At 38.4% G+C, this 22,837-nt stretch overlaps 1 protein-coding gene across 1 annotated transcript in view; it reads left to right on the top strand.

The window, feature by feature from the left end:
- Nucleotides 1-22,531, top strand: part of DOCK8 (dedicator of cytokinesis 8) — an 88,944-nt gene extending 66,413 nt beyond the window's left edge. Inside the window, exons 33-48 of the mRNA XM_085312457.1 lie at nucleotides 186-273; nucleotides 2,575-2,671; nucleotides 3,933-4,067; nucleotides 5,923-6,075; nucleotides 7,153-7,311; nucleotides 8,083-8,183; nucleotides 8,655-8,847; nucleotides 13,557-13,700; nucleotides 14,613-14,744; nucleotides 15,626-15,760; nucleotides 16,275-16,364; nucleotides 16,771-17,007; nucleotides 17,647-17,790; nucleotides 19,332-19,438; nucleotides 20,298-20,465; nucleotides 21,172-22,531. Coding sequence (XP_085168583.1) covers nucleotides 186-273; nucleotides 2,575-2,671; nucleotides 3,933-4,067; nucleotides 5,923-6,075; nucleotides 7,153-7,311; nucleotides 8,083-8,183; nucleotides 8,655-8,847; nucleotides 13,557-13,700; nucleotides 14,613-14,744; nucleotides 15,626-15,760; nucleotides 16,275-16,364; nucleotides 16,771-17,007; nucleotides 17,647-17,790; nucleotides 19,332-19,438; nucleotides 20,298-20,465; nucleotides 21,172-21,232 — 2,144 coding nt within the window. The 3' untranslated portion in view covers nucleotides 21,233-22,531. The remainder of the gene's footprint in view (nucleotides 1-185; nucleotides 274-2,574; nucleotides 2,672-3,932; nucleotides 4,068-5,922; nucleotides 6,076-7,152; nucleotides 7,312-8,082; nucleotides 8,184-8,654; nucleotides 8,848-13,556; nucleotides 13,701-14,612; nucleotides 14,745-15,625; nucleotides 15,761-16,274; nucleotides 16,365-16,770; nucleotides 17,008-17,646; nucleotides 17,791-19,331; nucleotides 19,439-20,297; nucleotides 20,466-21,171) is intronic.
- The last annotated feature ends 306 nt before the right edge of the window (nucleotides 22,532-22,837 follow it).

The following is a 22,837-nucleotide window of genomic DNA, read 5'->3' on the forward strand; positions in this document are numbered from 1 at the left end:
TTTTAATAGTCCTAAGCAAAAAGATAATGGGGCCCTGTCCTTTGACTAGAGCCACAAGGCCATCGTGTCAATGGTTTGAGTTTTGACAGGCTGCTACAGAAATGTGGCTCCCTCTTTGGAGAAGCTGTCAGACTTCAGATGTTCCCCCTTTGCTTTAATCTTACTGATATGTGTTGCACTTCTAGGGAATGACAGATCAGTGGGGCTAAATGAAAACCTGCGATGGAGAAAAGAGCAGACTCACTGGCGACAGGCAAATGAGAGACAAGATAAGTAAGTCAGTGAATAAATATATGTTGCCTTCATTAGAACCAAGCTGTTTGTGGTTTTTTAATATGTTTTCCTCTTTCTTCTGGGATGGCTTTATTATGAAATCAGCAGTTTGAATCCTTTTCTTCTTCTGTCAAAGCAGAAATAAATAAAAAATGTTTGTGTGGCAGAAGGATCTCACTGTTGCTATGATGCAATAAAGAGGTCATAAATAGTTGAATGAGATATTTAAATGGTTATCTACACACTTTTCCATTTGATTATCAAAATAGGAAACAGTAGTCATTGATAGATGTCATATCAAAGACTCTGCTGAGGCCTGATATGACATTTATTTTGGTGTTCCCATGGTTCCCGCTATGTACAATATTGTGATATAAGTTTTGCCTCACTAATAGTATATCAGTATATTTCACCTTGTCAGCTCTATATGATAGTAGACAAATCAGTGTCCAGATTTACAGAAAGCTACATTTTTGGGAAACATTTATGTTTACTAGTAGTATTTTTATATGGTATATGCCAAGTTTCTGTAAGTAAAGAATTTGTTGTTTTTCCCTAAAGGAGATGTGCCATTTTTCCATATGCTTGAATTTTGATTATCTAAAAGGGCTACTGGGTGGCCTCTTGCCAGTAGAACTGTTGCGAGCACCAGTGATGTCCTTCACCATGTTTTAAACTGAATGCAGAGCACTGGCTTTATTCTGATTTTTGCATGAGTGGATCGTGCTCTGCTAGGCAACTATGTTGTTGCCACACRGCATCTTTGGAACATACAGATTAGTATTTTGGAATCTATATGAATTTGTAAAGATAATCCCTGTGCCTGCTGTGTACCTGTTTGGAARACAATGCAGATCCTGTGTGAACGTTCTTATTTTGCCTTGAAAGCCCCATTTGCTTCCTCTCAACCGGTTTAAATGAAGTCAGAGTAAGCCAGTCATCAAGCAACAGCTCTACAGCATCTCCTTGCAGTTCAGTTAAACCACTTGAAATATAACTTTCGGATAAATGAGTACAACTCTGCATGTTGTCGAGGCCTCTCTGTTCTCTCTTGTGATACCACTGTGGTATCCAAACACTTTGCCCTCATCCTTTGTGGATCCTTTCAGTGTATGTCCCATGAGCAAGGTRTTTGAAGATTAATACATGGCACAGCAAATTTGCATATGCATGTTCTTCAGCCTCATTCAGCCTGCTTCTCCTTGTAACCATTGTCACAGTTATAAGCTAAGAATCGTGTTGGAGAGGATCTAATCAGCATGGTTAATGTGCAAGGCTGAGTGGTTGCTGGAAATTGTTCAAAAGGGTTATGCTGTTTGCTTAGTTTGTGCAGTTCTCATTCACACATATTTGGTAATTCCTGGCTTGATTATAGCATTGACCTTTTGGTAGGACCTCCTGTTCTTCATTACTTTGAATAATTGTAATTAATCATCATATGACTGTCCTGATTTCCTTTCCTAGTGCTCTGTAAAATTATCTGGCTGTCTGTAAAGGATGCCTCATTACTTTTATGGATTTCCTTTTGGGTGAAACTCTCACCTGGCTGGGTAGGAAATATAAGCAAATGTAGCAGAACAATTACAGAATTTGAACTGACTCAGAAACCTGATTGAGAGAATGTTCCTGAAGCTGAAGGGTAGAAATGCACTTTTGGACCTGTGGCCTGAGTCAGAACAGCTCTAATCTAAAGTCTCAGAAAGCAGCTTCTAGCTATGCAGGAGCCCTTTTCTGGGTAGTTTAAGGAAAAGAACAAATCCTCTTCTTTTTGTTTCTGACTTAGGAGGGATCACTGAAAATACATTTTTGTTAGAAACTGTTCCTTAAGCTCAGACTATTGAACTGTACATTAAGTACTGCTGCTAGGGCATTGAAACAATTTCTCCTTTTCAAAAGCCTACTAATTTACTGTATTTTTCTCTGGAAGCATTAGAAAAGTTGCTTCTGTTCTGGGTTTTGGTGTTGTGCTGCAGGCAAYGCATTAATTTCAGAACTGGTATTGAGGGTGAAGGAATTGTTTCATAGATGGCTATTGTGCAAGCAGCAGCATCTATTTGAACTACCCTATCTATTTGAACTACTAGAGGTCTAGTTGTCAGGCATCCCCTTTGGAATTTGTGACAACCCTCCTTGTTTGACCTTGAAGTTCTTAAACGCCCGTGAAGACTGTTTTCATTGTTTGACCCTATGGCGTTATTCAGAATGCTATCTTTTGTATTTTGCCTTTGTTGCCTTTGTTTAGTAGGTCATCTAGCTCCTGTGGTACTCACTATATGCTTTAATTAGAGCGTCTTTTTGCAGGACAAAAGCTGAGCTAGATCAAGAAGCTCTGATCAGCGGAAACCTGGCAACTGAAGCTAATCTGATCATTCTCGATATACAAGAGAATATCATCCAGGTGAGAAACTGCAGAGCTTGCTTTCTACCAGTCCCAGCAGCTCCAGAAGCAAGTGGAAGAAAGATTCATTTCTCCTTTTGTTTCCTAGGCAGTATAAATTGTTTTAATTAAAGATCTTCTGTAAACTTGTATAATCTTGAAGAGAGAAGCATAAGGTATGAGGGAAAAGGAATCTGAAGACGAAATGTTGCCTGTCTTATCCTGTTACTGCAAATCCCATCTATTGTAGGCCTTTGCACCAGTGTAAATAAAGGAAAAATTCACTCCTTTGGCTTCAGTAGGTGTTGCAGAAAACCATTTCAACTGTCTTCCTATGAAACTGAACTTTAGAGAGGATAAGGGGGCAAAAGCTTTATTTAGGTTGGGAATATATATGAAGGTATTAGTAATTTGGAACTGGCCTGCTGGATCGCCTTAGATAATACTCTGCATGATCCTGTGAAAAAAAACAGGATTTAACCTTGACTCTCTCAGAATGCTCAGTGCAGGAAAGACTATTTCACTTTCGTGGAGCCCTTTCAGAGACAGATGTGCTTCCATAGAGCAGTGTGAAGGACCTATACCTTAACTTCTAGCAGTCAAGTGCAGTAAAATTTCACAGGGCCATTGTTGGCAGTGGAACTAGAATATTTGACCAGACCAAGACATGGCTTCCTGGTTTAGGAAGGAGACTCCAAATTCACAGGTATGGGAGTACTGCTCTTGGAGCAGCATACCTATTCATATACAATGAGGGAAAATTTTGCTTTTGGAAACCTGCTACTAGAAAAGCTTTTAGCTACTAGATTCTCGTGTTACTGGGCACATTTTTGCATAGTACCTCTCATTGCTCTCAGTTTCCCTGCTGCCCAGGTTGCAGGTTTGAGCATCTGACCCATATGTCCAAAAAATCAGACTATGAGGGAACAGAGAAGACAGGTGCTTGCCTGCCATAGAGTCACTTCCTGATCCAAGGCACATGAAATGGTGGCCAGAAGATAGGCCAAGCTTCAGGAGTGACTGCTGAAGGTGGCTGAGCTAAAAATACATTGGAGGGTCTTTTGATACTGAGTTGARCATTTTCCTCTCTATCTTCCTGATCTTGACAGAAGTGATTTGAATTTTCTCAGTAGCAGATGCTAACAAAAAAAATGTGTGTATCCAACCTCGTGTTATTTGGACTTGTGAGATTCTTGCAGGTGATAGAGAAGAACTCTGGTTCCCATTTGCCAGCGCTGAACTGCCTCATGCAATTCTTCTTGGTTTTCTCCTCCATATGTAGGCAAGCTTTGCAGCAGAGTGCAGAGACAATCTTTTGGGAGGAGTTTTGAAGGTCCTGGTAAACTCTCTTGGCTGTGATCAGAGCACAACTTACCTGACTCATTGCTTTGGTACCCTAAGAGCCCTCATTGCTAAGGTATGCTGTTGATACACTTTTGTTTTCATGCTTCCAGTCAAGCTACCAGAGTAGAGCTGTGTCCATCCACTTAACAGCTGTGCTGTGGCATTCTTAAATATGTTTAGCATATGTAAATACTACTGTCTATAAATAGGAATATTCATGATGATTGTTCAGGGACTTTCTGCCATTATTGTAGGGCTCTTCTGTCAACAACACAAAATGGAGTGACTGAATCAGAATAACTTTGTGGTTATTCCTAAACCTAAGGCTTTGCTAATAAAAAGGTAAAAAGAAAGACTACCCAAAATGTATTTAAATTGCATTCCAATTTTAATTTTTAGTAATGTTAACATCATGAATCAGACAGTTGCCTTAGAGTCAAATTTATGTTATTATGTAGTCAGGACCAGTTTCTAATTGGTCAGCTGGTGGGATTATCAAAAATAACTCCTCTAAAACCAGAGACCTCTAAGATTAGGTTTCTAATTCCAAGATAGATTCTAAAATTCTAAAAAATTTCTAAGATGTTGACAAATATTATCTTTGTTCTATATGAGAACTAAACCTCATACTAATCTCACTTTCATTTATGTATCTCAAAAAAATTATTTTCAAAATATATATGACAATAGAATTTGACCCAACATTTTTAGAGTATAGGTCATAAATGGTTAGTTGCTTCATGAGGACTCTCTGAAATCTGGCAGAGTCAATCTCCTACTAAGAAAAGTATTTCCACTTATAAGGCAGATGGAAAAATCCATGACATATTTTTCCCCTAAATTATTCTAAAATGCAAATAACAAACAATATGCTGCTGTCCAGTTAATGCCTGCCTGAAGTTAAATTTGGATTGACTGACAAAGCCTCATTACAGGGTAGATATCTGAGTAGTTATGAAATTCATAGCTGTGTTCTCGTTGTAGTTTATCTTTGAAAGCAAACTTTCAATTAAATMGCGTGTTTTGTGAAGCAATCATTATTATTTTTGAAATAGACATTCTAGTTAACCTGACTCAGTTCTATATTTTACGAAGCAATCGTTCAGATTACTTCTGTTACAACATAGGTATATAAATGTTATTTTGCAAACAAATTAAAAAAGATAGATCCCTATGCCAAAAGGTACATCATATGAATTAGACATGCAACAGTGAGATAATGGAGTGAAGAAAGGTTGCGGGTGGGAAATGGGCCTGCAAATGAAAAATAATATCCTGTGTTCTGCTCACACACCTTTGTCAGTCCTATCTATGTACATACAGTACCAGTGCATCAGTGATATTTACAGTAGCAGTTCCTTGGGATAGGTATCTTGCCCTCCAGGTTTATTGTCTGCTAAATATATTGTAGAAACATTTTAGAAGAGGATCTGACATGCAAGCTGGCTGTGGAAGTTTGATGGTACACTGTTGAAGGAAGAACATGCTGGAGGGCAAGTGAGGAGTAGGACGTTAATTTGGAAAACTAGTAATTTTTCTCTATGCTTAGGGATGTATTTGCATGTATCATCAGCCATCATATACTCTGGAGATGATAGCAGGTTTTTTCATACTTGTAAGAATTTTGCAATATTTGATGTTTTTGAAAGCTGCTGGATCCTTGGGACTTCAAGAAATTTCTCTCTCTTTTTGTCTTTAAACAAAATAAAATAAAAATAAGGGCTATTTTAAAACCATACTTCTGTAGAAAAGCTTGAAAATGGAATCTGAAGAGGCATAAGAATCAGAAGTACAAATCAAAAGAATGTAAAATGAAGTTTTTATAAATTTTAACCTTTGTCTGAATCAGGGGGTTTTATGCACTAAGCTCATAATATTTTAATGCCAGAAATGACAATAATGAATGATATATTCTCTGTCTCTCTTAGTTTGGAGATTTTCTGTTTGAAGAGGAGGTGGAACAGTGTGCTGACATGTGTCAAAGAGTCCTTCATCACTGCAGCAGCAGCATAGATATTACACGAACTCAAGCCTGTGCCACCCTTTATCTCCTCATGAGATACAGCTTCAGCTCTAGCAGTGTAAGATATTGCAAATAGCAATGTACTTTGTGCCACCTTTTTTGTGAASAATTGAAGCTGAAGCGGAAAGTGCAGTAAAGAAGCAGAAAACTTCAGCAGATAAAGCAATATATCGAGTACTGTGCTGTTTTGCACATTTGAACCTGAAGAAGTGTCAAAAGCATAGGGGCAGAGCTGTGTTAATGCCCTATTTTGTTCAGAGAATGTAACGCTTTTCTGCAACATCTGTAAATGCATCTTTAAATGAAACAGTGTTAGAGCTCTGAGAGTAAGGACTATACACTGCATAAGCAAATCCTCATTTGTCTCCTATTTTTTTTTCAGTTCTGTATCAGAATTGCTTAAACTTTACGTGCCGTACAGACCAGTTCTATTCTGGTGCAATTGAYGCCTCAGTACAACTGCAGTGTATTAGTATCATTGTGCTATTTTTCATCCGGCATTTGGTCTCAAAGAACTGTAAACTAGACTCTGGTTCTGCCCACACAGATGGAGCTAAGCATGTATGTTACACATGTAGAGTCAAAATATCCTAGCACGTAAGGATGCTAACATACATTTTGGAGAGTATCTGATCATTTTTCCCCAGGTTGTTACTTTAAAAACCTTGAATATGTTATAGTGCTGGCTTTTCAGGAGGAGAATTTGCCTCGAGATGCAGTCATTAGCAAGACATGGTGCATCAGTCCAGGTGAAGCCCTCTGAGGCCTTATGGTTCACAGACTTGTTTCCAGAATATTTTCCCAGTCCTGCTTCCTCCTGCAAACCAACTGGTCTGTGAAAGAGGGGGAATTCTGACTTCCCTTGGTCTCGTTCAAGCATATGTATTCCAAGGCACATYCTTGCCACAACACATGGACGTGTCAGAACTGAGGACTTTTGACTCATCCAGGTAGAACTGGACTGACTTTGGTGCACCAGAGATAGCTTGCTTGAGCAGTGAATTTAACCCTTTTAGTGCGGCAGGAGAAATTGAGTTTATCTGGTAAACAGAAACGTGAGCAGTATATATGGTGCAGTGCAATCATAATTCTCTCTCTCTCTCTTTTTTTTTTTTTTTTTGTCTTTTTTTTTAAGAATTTTGCAAGAGTGAAGATGCAGGTGACCATGTCACTTGCCTCTTTGGTTGGCAAATCACCTGAATTTAATGAGGAATTCCTTCGACGATCCTTGAGAACCATCCTGGCCTATGCAGAGGAAGATGTGGATATGCAGCCAACTCCATTTCCTATTCAGGTTGAATCTTCTGTAGCATTCACTGCTTATTACAGGAGCTTTCACATAGGAAGGCACTGGAGCAAGTCCTAGATCTCAGTCTTCCAGAGAATAAAAAATAAGGAAGCCAGTTTTATTTCCTAGGCTTATCTCTAATGTGACAATAAGTGAGGAATAAGTGGAGCACATAATTCCATAGCAAAATATTATAAGAAGCTCCACTGGAATTGTGTTGGATGAGAATCATCTCTTAGCTATAGGCACAGTATTGTCCTAGAACCCAGCAGGAACTGTACCCTGTAAGAGTTCTCCAGGCTGGAGTTTGATTCTTTATATTCATACAAGCAACACCATAGGACCTTCCCTCCCTTTCTCAATTCATAAGGAAGCAGTAATAATGAAAAATATTTTGGACAATTTTTATTTACTTTGCTGAAATGCAGCTTGTACTGAAGACTTACAAAATCTTCTGCTCTGATACCAGATTAGAGTTCATCTAGAAGATGAACTACATTAGTACTTAAAATTTTGGTTTGTGAGGTTTTTTCCCTCCTTTTCAAAAATAAACAGATCAAATAAATCCAGCTTCGTATGAATGTGATTTGCTATGTCAGTTAGCACTGTTTGCTGCATTAAATGAAGCTGGGAAAACAAAACTAGTAGTAATCTAGCATCCTGATATTTTCTTGGGCAAAAGAGATTAAGGGAAAGTAATGTTATCAGGTGCCAGTAGATTTCTAATGGAAAAAACAAACATCTGAGAAATGCATAATGATGTTTGTATTATTCTAGGTTGAGGAGCTGCTGCGTAATCTGAACAGCATCTTGTCAGATACAGTGAAAATGAGGGAATTTCAGGAAGATCCAGAGATGCTCATGGATCTCATGTACAGGTGAATCCATTTGGAATTGCTACTGAGGAAATTCTGCAGTGAAGCGAGCTCAAGAATGGTGCATTTTGGGAATAAGCTATGGAGAAACCCTCTAGCTGTTCTATTTTTGTACATTCCTGCTTTAGCATAGCAAATCTCTGTCTGAGGACCCAGGTTGTATTAGATAAAAAATGTTGCCATGGAGCCATTGAGAGGTGGCTAGAAGGCAAGGATTTCAATAAGGATGGGATTCAGGGATTGATAAATGCGTAAGAGTCTTGGGATCAGCAATTTTATTCCCTTTGTAGCCCCCTGTATCCTGGCTACACCTGCCAACTCATTTCTTTTGCTGTGTGCCCAGTGAAACACATTAACAGGTTAGAGACAGAGGTATCTCCTTCCATTCAATCTAGGTGGAGAATTATGAAGGTCTCTTTTTTTTTTCTGAGAAGAGAAAATCATTCATGCCTCTATTGTGTCCTGCACTGTCAGAATTGCCAAAGGATACCAGACGTCACCCGACTTGCGGCTGACCTGGCTGCAGAACATGGCAGAAAAGCACACCAAGAGGAAGTGCTACACGGAAGCAGCCATGTGTCTGGTTCACGCTGCAGCACTGGTAGCAGAATACCTCAGCATGCTTGAAGATCATAGCTACCTCCCGGTGGGCAGCGTCAGCTTTCAGGTAGGAAGATCTGTAGCTGTGATAACAGAAGACGGGGATGGTTTATTTTGACTTAGCATTTCTTCCTGGTTTAAGCCTAGTAGAAGTGCACTTATTGTTAGGAAAACTTAAAATAACAGATAATACATTGCTAGTCTTGGTAGGTTGTTCCAATGATTTATTAAGCTCACTGATGAAAACTTGTACTTTACTGTCTGTCTGTTTCCAGGTTCAATTTCCAACTTCTGGACACTGTAATCTCTTGTTTGCTAAACAGAAGCCCTCTATTATCACATATTTTTTTCCTACAGTTGTCAGTTATCAACTTAACAGACATAACTTTCATAACTTCTTTCTGATAAGCTAGGTAACTGGAGCTGCTCCATTATTTTAGGCATGTTCTTCAGTCCTTTGTCCTCTGGTCAGCTTCCTTTTGAATGATGAATAACCCAGTCACATTGGTCTATAGGCAGTCATACCAAAGTCAAGTAAAAATACCTGTAAGCTCTTTAACCTCGGAAGTGTCTCTTGGTTCATGTCTCCAAAGACTCCACTAGTACTTTTTGGCTATACTGAGCTCATTATTCAGTGACACAGTGGTCTTTCCTGGAGGGTTTTTTTTCTGGGGTTCTTTTCTATGTTCTGTAACTAAGCGCTTCATTCTTTGCTGTCAGAGCAGTATTCTGAAATGTAGATATTTGTTCATACATCGCTTTATCAGATCATGTGGTATTTGTCATCCTCCCCTGAACTAATTTCGCATGCAAACTTACCAGTTTGTTCCAAAACATTAATAAAAAATAGAAAAGGCTTAGCTCCTGAAAATACTCCTATTTGTTGGTGGTTCCTCGTTTATGATTTTCTTCTAAGACCCGTGGGCCCAATTTTCGTTCATACAATGTTTGCTGCATTGTAGAAATACTGTGCAGTACTAACTCAAAAGTTGTATAAACATCTTTTGTTTGGCCACTTGCTTTTCTCAGACTGTAATTTCATTAAAAGTATCAAATTTCCATATTCTGGTGTTGTTTCAGATTAACTACAATGCTCTTTATTTTTTCATTAATAAAATATTGTATCAGTATTTCCACTGTTTTGCCTAGGATGTCAGACTGGTAAACCTACCACTACCTGTTTATCTTGTTTGCTTTTTTTAAAAAAAAAGAAGTCCCGAAAGCACATATCCTCTTCTGGAACTTGCCTAGTTTTCCAAAACATATGGAAACTCAGTATTAGCTGTCTGAATAGCCCTGGAAACTCAGTATTAGCTGTCTGAATAGCACTTTGCTTAAATCATTCAAACAGTTAATGGGCATCTTTTATGGTCCAGATGATTTTGAGGTGGCTAATATTAGTAGCTGGTACACTCGTCATCCCTTGATATAACCACATCGTCTATTTTTTCCCTCCAAAATAGTAAATATGAATATCATTGAATCATTTGTCATTTTGCATTGGGATTAATATTCTGGCCATTAGTATTGACAATTCCACCATAGCCATCAGATAATGGACTAGTGTTACTGTTAGGAATCCTTTGCCCTTGTATTACCTATATACTGACTTCTCACTGACTAAACTTCTGGCCATAGATTTATACTTCTGCTATTTTTCATTCCTTACCAATTTTGTGTGCTTCCTAATTTCTGAATTATACTCAATACTTCTATTTTCTCCTTTTCCCCACTAGTTACATAGTATCATTGCTTGGATATAGAATCACAGATGTATAGACATATAAGTGAATGTCTTCACTTGCCACATGTCATGCTACTCCCAGACTACCCTGAATGCCTGTAGTCTGATGTATTTGAACCTAACACAATTCCTTCTTTCATTTCCTTCAGATTATGCAGATTTCTGTGAATTAATATGTTTCTAATTATTTTAGAGATCTGAAATTAGGGCACTAAGCAAGCAAAAACTTAAGTTTAAAATCCTTTTAGGCAAACCAATCTTTTTCATGAAAATGTTTGTGTAAATGCATTTTTGGCAAAGGGATGGTTGCTCCACAGAAGTGGTAATGAAATGCATTTATAACCAAAAGCCAGTTACACAACTGTGTATCTGACAGCGTAATTTTGAACTTCAGTTTGCTCAGTGACAGTATTTAACTGTAACAACACTTTGCATTTTTACAAAGCCTTTCAAGAGAGGAGTTTCCATTCTTTACAAACAGGTTGATGTTTTGTAGCACCTCTGGTGATCTTGTTCCGATGATTTTCTTCGAAAAGAGTCTAACACTACTCAAACTCTRTGGGCTTTATTTGGAATTCCAGATCGCACTCACTGAACCTGTATGTCTAATTCTTCATTTTACTGTGAAGGAACTTTCTCAGCTCAGACAGGAGCTAATGTTGGTGAAATACAGTCAGCTGCTGAATTAAAGCTGATATAAATACATATAATAAACATTAATGTGGATGAGGAGAAATATTATCCCCTTTTTACAGATGAGTAAAGTAAGGCAGCAAAGGGTTAAATCATTTGCCCTCAGTCTCCTGCAGTGACTCTGATAGCATCCAGAAAACTGATTGGCAATAGAGTGATAGCTGTTCCTTATACCAGGATAGACAAAACCACATGTTTCCCACTGTGCAGTCTTAAAACTATCCCTGGAGGTAGGAAAGTCTTTCAGTGAAATTCCCTTTGAGCTCAATTCCCGTTTACACTAAATGCTCTTTAAATATTTAAATAAGGAGGGCTCGAACTGAGTATGGATCACATATGCATTGACTTTAAAAGCCGCTTTATATAGTCACAGATAAGGACTTAAGAGTGTGTCTATCTGCTGATGCATAGGGCTTATTAGTCCAGGCCTAGCACCAAGCTGATTCAGCTGTGCTGCTTCCAGAACCTAAACTGCAGGTTAGCTTAACTGTATCTAACATAGCAATAGGGGCTGCAGATTGTCAGTGTCCAGTGTCTTGAGTTTACACCAGTTGCTGCATTTATTTTTCCGTAAAGAAAACCAGGTATTTAAGGTCCATAATAATTGCAGGTGATATACGTGGTGGTTTGTGCTCATTAGCCTTTACTATTTAAGCAATTTGTAAAATTCTTCCATATGGAAGGTAGATGAAGGCAAACGGTAGGTGAGATATATATGCGTTGCAAAAGATCATGCAAGCCCCAGAAATATATCATGGAGGTACTTTCCCACTAGAGTATGTGGACTATAAAACATGGAAATACGTTCCTGACTAGGAAGTTATTGCAGGTTTAAAACCAAAGAACAGATAGATTGGTATCTGCAATTTTCTTGGCTTCTTTTCACGAGTAAATCACTGCTCTGGACCCTTTTCCCATTGCTACGAAAAAAAGTGACCATCAAGGGCTGCATATCATTCTATAAAAACACTCCCCAATGGCTTCTGTTGCAGAAAGAGAAAAACAGAAATTGAGCTGTAACATGGGTTGTATGAGTTGCCCCAGGAACATACCAGAAAGGCTGACTCTGGTTGGTCATCGTCTTCATTGGGATTGGTAGGTCTGAAGTGGCRTGGATGAGCTAAAATATGCTCTATTTTTCTCTGGATGCAATTCAGACATATTCTTAACTCCCAATTATACTGTCCTGAGCTTTGTGGGCTTACTGACCCTTTCAGTAGGGCTAACATGATGCAAAGATTAGACACTAATGAGAGAGAAACTTTAGAGAAAGTTCCACCCACTAAGAAATGAATATATCCACAAAACCCATAGAGAAAAGTCCTATGTTGCTAATGAAGTATGATGCCAATTCCTCATGCAAAATCTGGCCAATAGTAACAGCCCTCGGTGTCTCTGCTGTTTTATAAAGATGCCTTTCAGAAGTCAGATAGCTAGCCAGCAGGCATTTATCCTTCACTAGGGCAGATTGCCATTGCAATTTTCTGGCACAATTACCTTAATTTAATGCCTTATAATTACTAGCAAATCAAAGCTTAGCACTTCTGCTGCTTTGAAAGTTACAAGTGCTAGTTCCGTATTGCACGAACACATATATTAATGTGTATTTACATATTTTTCTATGTATTCTAAAACTTCTAATGATGATTCTATCTAATGACATTTATCCAAATAGATCCTAAAGAATTGTAGACATTATTTAATGACCAGGAATCTCAAAGAGTGACTAACTCTACCTAGTTTATTTTTATTTAAACAAACAATAGTATTGGTGACTTTAATGAGAAATTAAGTAAATTCTGTTGGATCGGGATGTGGAAGCTGAGACAAGAAGCAATGTTCAATTATTGTAGTTTTAAGTAGAATATTTTACTTCTCCCCTACTTGCAGAAGTTTAATCAAGAACTTCAGTGTTCTTCCAAAAAACTCRCAGGAGGTCTCAGGTGCAGCTTGGATTTTTATGCCTCTGAGTTACAAGCAGCTAAAAGGATGTGACTGCTATTGACCACTGCAGCATAGGAAATTCAGTGAACTGCAGCTTTATGGAAATCACTCCGGAGGGAGGTCAGCTGGTGACCTACAGGAATCTGTCTTTTAAAAGTGAGACGAGAAAGAAAGTTTAGGATTCTTGTAACAAAACTGATCTACCATTTGTGGAGATTTACGATGTTACATTAGCTTCTAGATGGATTTAGTTGTGTATCCCCTGGCTGCACTTCTACAATTTCATTCTTCTTCCTGTCATGTAAATATGTTGAAACTGTATCTGCCTGGGCTTTTACTGTACAGATTTTACTAGTGGTCTAGGTTTCTGATTTCTCTGCTTTGATTTATTTCAGAACATTTCACCCAATGTGTTAGAAGAGTCTGCTGTTTCAGATGATATTTTGTCTCCAGATGAAGATGGTATATGTTCTGGGAGGTATTTCTCAGAAAGCGGCCTGGTAGGGCTCCTAGAACAAGCAGCAGAGCTCTTCAGCACGGTGAGTGAGGGCCAAAAGCAATGGCAGATACAAAGGAGCTATGCCAGTGGCAGTCAGGGTCAGATCCATAGTTTGTTTTTGTGCATATGAGAAAGGGAAGATTTACTACTCAGCACGGTTCACAGAACTCCCCACTGAAAACAGCATCTTCCAGCTGACCCAGTCCTGCTTCAGCCAATTGGCAAAGCACACTTTCTGGGTAGTCTAGCTCAGTCACATGCCCACCACCGCTGCGAGGACTGCAGCCCTCATAGGCTACTAACCTGTACAGGGAAGTGGTTGTTCCAAGCATGAACTAAACCTTCTGTTTTCCCTTTCCCCCTCCCCCCCATGGTATAGCGCATTTCAAAAAGATCTTGCTTAGGCTATACATTTTAGGAAATATGAAAGAGTTAACTCCTGTACTTTCAGAGTACAACCACTGGCCTCATAATCTACACTTACTATGTGGAGAGTCGTGATGTTGATACTCTAAGCGGCTCATTGAGTTGCTGTAGTGCTAAAGAGCAGATGATACAGCATCTCTTAAGAAATCATTTGAGTTTCTGTTGTCCAGATGCTTTTGGTAAAGCCGTTCATGTGGACAAAGGGATTCCCTTCCTCTCACCTGAGTTTGTAAGCATTCTGGCCTCCAACTGGAAACCATGTGCATGACAGAATTCAATTGTTTACATATGAGTTTGGGGTTGAGAGTCCAACATGCTTGCTATCCAAATTAGGTCCAGTTTGTGATTTGCTGCTCAGAAACACCCATTTACTATTACTGTTTGTAGAAAGCTAAAAAAGAGCTCTCATAATCTCCCTTTTCAGTCACATCATTAGTGGATATCCAGTTTCTTTTTGTAGCATACTAGGACTCATTTCTTTTCCTCTGTGGGTTTTTTTTTCTTTCTTTCTTTCTTCTTCTACAAGGGTGGTTTGTATGAAACTGTGAATGAGGTTTACAAAATTGTCATCCCCATACTGGAAGCACATCGAGACTTCAGGAAGCTTACCTTGACACACAGCAAGCTACAGAAGGCTTTCGACAGCATTATTAATAAGGTACTCTACAAGGCAAGGCACTGTTAGCAACACACTGGTGGGTTGCACTTCCTGTTCCTGGCTGGTGATTATAAAACTGCACATATGAATAGATCTGTTCTCCTTTTTCCAACCTAACCTTCTGTCTCCTTTGGCTGACCTATGAAGGGTTGTCTACAGTAAAAAGAAACCTAATGAACCAGAGAAACATGTATCATCAGGAGAAGGCTATCTCTTCCTTAAAAGGAAGCAAAAAGAAAAAAAGAAAAAAGAAAGAAAAAGGAATCTAAAATTGTTTGCGTTACAGAAAGAAGAACAGCTGAGGTGGTCAAATTTAAACTAAGAGCATGCRTGATTCCAGCAGGCTATATCTATTAAAAAAAAAAAAAAACAGTTAAGTAGTGTTTTTAATTACAAAAATGGAAGAAATAGGAAAGTGTGGCTTCTCAKCCCTCATACTACTCCTTTACTTCTCCTTCTCCAGAAGAATTTTACTACTGAATTTAGTCAGTTTCAAATTCTTATAGACTTTCATTTATGGACTTACGGTTAAAAAGTTCAAATTTTGTGGAAGTGCATACAGTGGAATTAAAAAATAAGACAAACACTTTCTTTTTGGTCTGTAAAAGTCGTTTCATAATCAAACTAAATCTCAGCTTTAAATTTCAGCCATATGTCCATTTGACTTCTATGTTTTTCTTCATAACTATGTTTTCAGTATTTTTAATACCTCAGCATGAATATTAGAATGAAATTTGGCTCTGAAACACGGGAAAATGGACGATTAGTGGGTTTTCTTAGTATAAGTTGTGGGAGGAAAACAAACAAAAGGCATCCAACTCAAATTAGGTTGACATGGAAGAATAAGTAATACAAAAAATTTTCTTCTTTTTCTCAATTAGGGTCAAAAGCGCATGTTTGGAACTTACTTTCGTGTTGGTTTCTATGGATCCAAATTTGGGGATTTAGATGAACAAGAATTTGTTTATAAAGAGCCTGCAATTACCAAACTTCCTGAGATTTCTCACAGATTAGAGGTAAAGAAAAAAAATTCTATCATTATGATCTCCTGTGTTGTGTTACACTTTCTAAAGAACCCAAACAGTACTAAGAGTATTACTACTGTATAAACATCAGTCATAAACTGATTTGTAACACAGGTTATTTTATTTGTATATATCTTTTCTATTGCAGCCCTTTCTACAGCACAATGAAAAGAGTGGTCCTCTTTACCTTGAGGCCATGTATGTTATGGAGAAATCTATTATATGTTGATTTTTTCTGAGCTTTTCTTGGAGCTGGGATATTCCCATCTTATCTCTTTAGCTGTGGCTCTGCTTTTTACTTAGCAACTCGCACTGAGCATTGTCAGGATGATGCCAAACCCTTGGCAGCTGTGGTTCATGAAGAAACATCCTTACTGTACAGATCCCAGAAACTGCCATAGTTACTTCTTTCTCCTACAGGCATAGATACTATTACGCAGATGATAATTAGCATCATATTAGGGGATACTAAAAACACTCTGTGATAATTCTCTTACCTTTTCAGGGATTTTATGGCCAGTGTTTTGGAGAGGATGTTGTGGAAGTGATTAAAGACTCTGCTCCTGTAGATAAACGCAAGCTGGATCCCAACAAGGTATGGAAAGTGGACAGAACTGAGTGCTTCACCATAGAGGAGACAGGAAGAAAGGAAAACTTTCATTATACTTGAACATTAAGGCACTGAGAAAAACTCAGCTGTATCTGTGTGTTCAGGGACAAGCATATGTGAAAGGCACAGTTTGATAACTAGTCACAGAACAAGGAAAATTAAAGTTCTGATCTCTGGTCCCTGTTCTGGCATGGGTCCTCGGGCTCAGGCTGTACCCTGGGACTCTGTTTTTCCGGAGATAAGTTTTGTCAGCTCTGGAGAGAAGCAGGAGTCCTGAAGGATTTGCAGCTGTGTGTTTAGCCATGGGATATTTCATATATACCATTCTTCTTCATATATGCCATACTTGCTGGGTGTAAAATACTGCAATGATTCTTCCCTCTTTCCTCAGGCATACATACAAATTACTTTTGTGGAGCCCTATTTTGATGAATATGAGATGAAAGACAGAGTAACGTATTTTGAGAAGAATTCCAACTTGTGTCGGTTCATGTACACTACACCTTTCACCATGGATGGGCGTCCTAGAGGAGAGCTGAGTGAGCAGTACAAGAGGAACACCATCCTAACCACTATGCATGCTTTCCCTTACATCAAGACTAGAGTCAATGTCATCCAAAAAGAAGAGGTAACTGGGTTCTGAGGGCAGATTACAGTTGTCAGGGGGTGAAGGCGTCTCTAGATAGGAAGATTTTCAAATCTGATACTTGGCAGAAAAGAGAAGGCTGAATTTCTCAAACATGCTGCATTCATAAATAGAAATGGCATAGAATGGGCAGACAGATACAAGATGTGTACTTTTTGTGGAGAAAAGGGGACGGAGAATATATATCCTTCTTTTAATCTCCCAGTTGTAGCGCTGTGCAGGAGGACATGTGGCGATGTGCTTATGGCAATACTTCCATCTCATAAAGAACAGAACAGTCAAAGAACTAAATCAGTCTCAGAAATGGTGCAGAGACGAGGAAGCTTTATAGCTGTAGGAAGTGCAAAAGCATTCCAGACATGAAGTCGGTAACTTAGAATAATGAATACATGCAAATAGACACTCTGATCCAGATCCTATGACTGCAAATGAAAACATGTCAAGAAGGTTTTGGGTCAGACTCAGCATCTACCCGGATGGCATTTTGATTGAACATTTTTGCTGATTTTCACAAGTCCTGCGTCTGGCGTGGGATAGTGATGATTGTATTGCCAGCTTTACAACAGCTTGACTGTGTATGTGATTCAGATCATGAGGCATCTCTTCTTCCATTTTGATTAGTTTATTTTGACCCCGATTGAAGTTGCTATTGAAGATATGCAGAAAAAAACACAAGAACTAACTGCAGCCACCAACCAAGAGCCACCGGATGCCAAAATGCTCCAGATGGTTTTGCAGGGCTCAGTTGGAGCCACTGTAAATCAGGTAAGGAATCCAAATCAGCCAGATGACAGAGTTTCTGCATACTTACCTCATTGTGCTTTCTTTTCAGTGTTCATCTCTTACACTGGAAAAGTTTGTCTAATCAGACAYATTTAAACTTCATCCCTCAGTATTTAGTCCTTGTGTACTATCCATTAGATACGACTTCCTCTGACATTTGGGGAGTGTGGATTGTTTATCTTCCTTATTTTATGTATCTGTGCATACTTTCCAAGTCCTGACTGAAAGTCAAAATGCTAAAATGCAGAGATATTCTGTTTCTATGATACTGCTACTCGATCTAATGCAAGAACTACTAGATACTTCACATGGGAACTTATTTCGCTGGCTCTGGACCCTGTATCTTCACCTAGCTCAACTGAGGTGTGGCATTTAGGTTATAGTCTAAGGAATAATGTAGATTCTCACAACACAACTCCCTTTCCAAGGGAAGGTGTCCTGTACTCCTGTCCACCCCTCAGTGTGGGGTGGACTCATCTGCTAGGACAGGCATTTATGCAAAGAACAGATCTAAGTGGGGAAAAAGAGAAATTATTTGCTGACTTAGTTTTCAGCTAACTTGGTTCCTCCATCTGGTTTGCTGTGCAGCAGTACAATGACTTTTGTCAGGTAGAGGTGAGGACAAGCGTTAGCAGCCAGGAATACAGAAAGGTAGGAGCCCTTCTTTAGGTTAAAGTGCTCACTGAAATACTGTCTTAGTTTTAAGTGCAGATACCCACATCAGCCTTAAGAATATGCATTCTCAACAGGGATTTTCCATTGCTAACACATGAGCCATCTCAGTCACTTCATTCACTTCAGGTATGTCCTTGGGTAAAGAGGAAGGTAATAACTCTGCTGTGGCATCATCATAAAGCCAAATAAAATACATGAAGTCAAAACCTGTGTGCCTGAAAAGAAAGATGAGATATAGTAACACATATATGCCCACTAACAAAGACAGACAATAAAATAACTCAACTAAATACAGAATGAAAACAAAAGTGAGAGGGAAAACTTGGCATTACCCACATTCTCACAGAGCTTAGTTTCTTCCCGAAAGACTGTATACTCTGTTTCTCCGACTTTTTCGTCAGCCAAAGTTTCCAGACTGAAGTAACACACTGTTGTAAATGTTAGAAAGAGTGTTCTCTTTCTGCTATGGTCTTATCTAACTTCTGCTGGGTCATGTAATGCCACACACAGGAGCTGTGTTTCTCTTATGTAACCAGATTTGGCAACAGAACTACCTCCACTCTTCTTCTTTGCTGAGTGGAAATTATCCTTTCTCTTTTCTGTGGGAGTTGGAAGAGAAATATAAACTGGAGAGGATAAAATATGATGGGCAAAAATTCTGCTTGCCAAAGGAAAAATAGGGGGGGGGGGGAAAGGAGTAAAAAACATCCTGTTATGGTAAGGATGGTTATTTTCTTCTTTTGWAATTTCACCCATAAAATAACAAATAGCTTAACTAAACATGTGGTCTGTTTTTCAGTATAAGCAGAAAAGATGTTTTCCTGACATTTTACTATTATTTCTATAAGGGACCACTAGAGGTAGCCCAAGTGTTCCTGGCTGAGATTCCAGCAGACCCCAAACTTTATCGACATCACAACAAGCTGAGGTTGTGCTTCAAGGAGTTTATAATGAGGTCAGTAAAACAAAATTGAATTGCTGAATTGCATCAGTAATGGCAGTAATGATACAACAGTAAGAGGACGGTGTAATTAATTATGCAAGCTATCCTGGATCCATGAATCCTGGAGTCTCAAGCTTTAGACAGGTGGTCTAGATTTATTATCTGTATTTCATGATCAAATGCTTTTGTGTGGGCTTTGTATCCCAAGTGGGAACAAAGCCAACAAATTGAATTTGAAATTGAATTTTAACACTTCAAATGAATTATGCAGAAATTAAGCTCTTCCTTTTTTATATATCTTTGAAACTTAACAGTTTCAAAGTCAAGACCATCTTGACTTCATTAAATGACATCTTTTATACAGTGGTTTTATAAGAAAATATTTGCCCAACTCTGTCAAGCAAATACATTGGTATTATTAGACACATACAGTCTTTGCTTTGAGATATACTTGTAAATCTCACATAGCAAGATACTAATCTCTCTAGTCCAGAGGAAGCACAACTATTTGAAAGATAAATCTGGTTAAATAAATGTGAACCTGATGCACCGGATACAGTCCCTACTGGCTACTATTTTAGCTGGCTCTATTTACAGATGGTAGAAAGGTAGCCCAGTATTCTACTGTCATTAAGTTTCTTTTTTATTAGCTCCCTCATGCACTCGGTTTCTGTACATGGAAAAGACAGAGTTTTCCTACTATTTCATTATCATTCTGAACTTGATAACTTATCTGAGGAATGCCTGGCCCAGAGGAGCTGGATTCTTAGCCATTCACATTATCTAAGATGAAGTTAATGAGTTCAACAGAATTAGGTGATATGTGTCATAACTCTTTTATTTTTTTTCTCCTTTTTTTCCTTTGGACTAGGTGTGGTGAAGCAGTGGAGAAAAACAAGCGTCTTATTACTGCTGACCAGCGGGAGTATCAGCAAGAACTCAAAAAGAACTATGGAAAGCTGAAGGAGAGCCTTAGACCCATGATTGAGAGGAAGATCCCAGAGCTGTACAAACCTGTAGTGAAAGTCCACAGTACAAGGTACAGCTAGGGCAGAGCTGTCTGTTGAACATCCACAAAAAAAGAAAAGGGGGGAAAAAAAAGAAAAGAAAAGMGTTGATTTCCTAAAGGAAGAAAGACAGTTTTACTGGAAGGTTTGGATATAAAGCTAAAACCAGGCTAGGATATATTCTACCAACTTCGTATCTGATGAAAAAAAGTCTGTTGACTTCCACTGGAGCTGAACATACTATCAACTGTATTTCTCAAGTTGCTCCATCATGAGGTAGGGTGTTGATGTCATATTAATGCATTCTTAGAAGAGACTTCCTTTAGTCTGATAGAAAGAGATTGGAAGCATCTTGCCATTTCTTCAAGATATGAATCCAGAATGGAAATAGAACACGTATGTGTTTATTTTGAATGCATAGCACTGTGTAGTGTGAGCCAGCATGAAGTCAGAGTGATCCTTTCACTTCCAGATAACATAGTCTGTTTTAGTCCTGTGACTGAGACAGAAGACTATTCATGCTTGTTACTTATGAATATTTGGTTTTTTGCAAAGCCACTGTGCCCAGTGTGGGATGGGAGTGGAGGAAGGAATATACTAACATAACACATACCATGTTTCAATTGATGACCTGTCAGCTGCTCCTTTTCACAAGGCAGGTATTTCCTGGGGGTTCTTTTGTTTGTTGTTTGGGGGATTTTTTTCAAACTGTATTTATGGATTCCCCTTTCATTCCAGGGACTCTTTTCATAACCAAAGTTTTAGAAAATATGAGGCCCAGGCTTCACAGAGTACTTAAGGATCGTCTGCTTCAGCCAACGAAGAGCTTCATGCTGCAGGCTAAAAATGATTGGGTATTCAACATCTGTGAAACTGGGAATCTCCTCCACAAGACAGCATTCAGAAAGTATTTATGTAAAATCTTCAAAAATTGGGGATAACTGTATATCAACTGTATCTCATGAGGGCTTGGGAAGGAAGAAGGATGTTTTATAGCTGCTTTTTCATTACTGTAAAATAGTCAGATAATGATGAGGATCAGACCACTGAAGTGATCAGCTGGATGAGGTCAGTCACCACTAACAGACAGAACTTTGTTAGGTTTGGCTGAAGTATTATGTGAATCCAAATAATATGTCTAATAGAAGCTGAAGAATGATGTCTATTTACGTTCCTTTTCCATGACTGCATTTACACATTGTCCTTTTGGCACTGGAGCACATTTTACAAGTTAATTACATGCTTATGTACTGTCTTCATGGGAAGGGACTTTGGCCCAACTCAGTCTTTGCTGAGCTGAAGCTCTAGGAAAGAGCAATATTTCCTTAGTCAGCATCTTTCATTTTTGTGGAATGGTCTTAAACTGCAAGGAAAATTCCTTACAATCTTTCTCAACCAAAGCTCAGAAACTCAGACACAGCAATGAGTAATTTCTGTATATCTTTTCCATTTTTTCTTTCTTTTTTTCCTTTTTTTTTTTTTTTTTTTTTGTAAATACAAGGCCTACTACTTGACATGCTGTTGGATTTCTTAATAATCAGTGCTGTGTTTAACAGAGCTAATAAGCAATAGTTTAGAAGGATGGACCTAAGTTGTGAGTCTTTTTTGTTATACAATGCTCTTGGGTAGATAGCCTAATCCAAAACTTACTGCAGCAGCACACAGTATTTCATACAAAACATTTCACTCAGGCTTTACTGTAGCATAAGAGAAATTAGCACATCATTTTTAATGTCTAATGCTTGATATTTTCTGAGACTTGAGCAAACATTTTATTAAATAATCTTTACAGCACTTCTTTAAAGTAAGAACATATCATTTTTACAATTTTGCAGATGAAGGTGTTGAAAGAAAGGCGAGAGAGAGGGGGGGGAGGTATTAATGCTTCATAAGTCATTTAGCGAGGCCATGACAAAGCCAAAATTTGTGTTGTGACTACACTGCCTGCATAATATTTATGCTTTGAAACAAAGTTCCATGAAAGGGTCCTTCCATCGTGCTTCCTTCCCTCTACCTTTTCAATGTTTGGAAATGGTGATTCAGTAATTAATATAACCAACCTCATTTGGCAGAAAAAAGGATAATAAAATTAAATGAAACAGTGAAACTGTCTCTTTTGTACATTATTATAGAAAATTACTGTGAAATTCTAAATTCTAAATGCATAGTCTCTTTGTAAGTATAAGGGAGATTGATGCTTCTGCTTTTAATGGAAACATTTTGACTTTTGTGGCCATCTGGAGCCTTACCATTTGACAATAGGAGCTTTCCCAGCACTTACATTGACATCAAGCTAGTCAGATTTTCAAGGTGGTATGTGGAAGATCCACAAAGATGATCAAACAATATGAGATGTGGAATAGGTTAAACAAACTCTATATTTACACAGCTATATTAAAGAACA

This window comes from Rhea americana, unplaced genomic scaffold (genome assembly GCF_003343005.1).
Source record: "Rhea americana isolate MKP2758 unplaced genomic scaffold, rheAme1 scaffold_365, whole genome shotgun sequence".
Lineage (NCBI taxonomy): Eukaryota > Metazoa > Chordata > Aves > Rheiformes > Rheidae > Rhea > Rhea americana.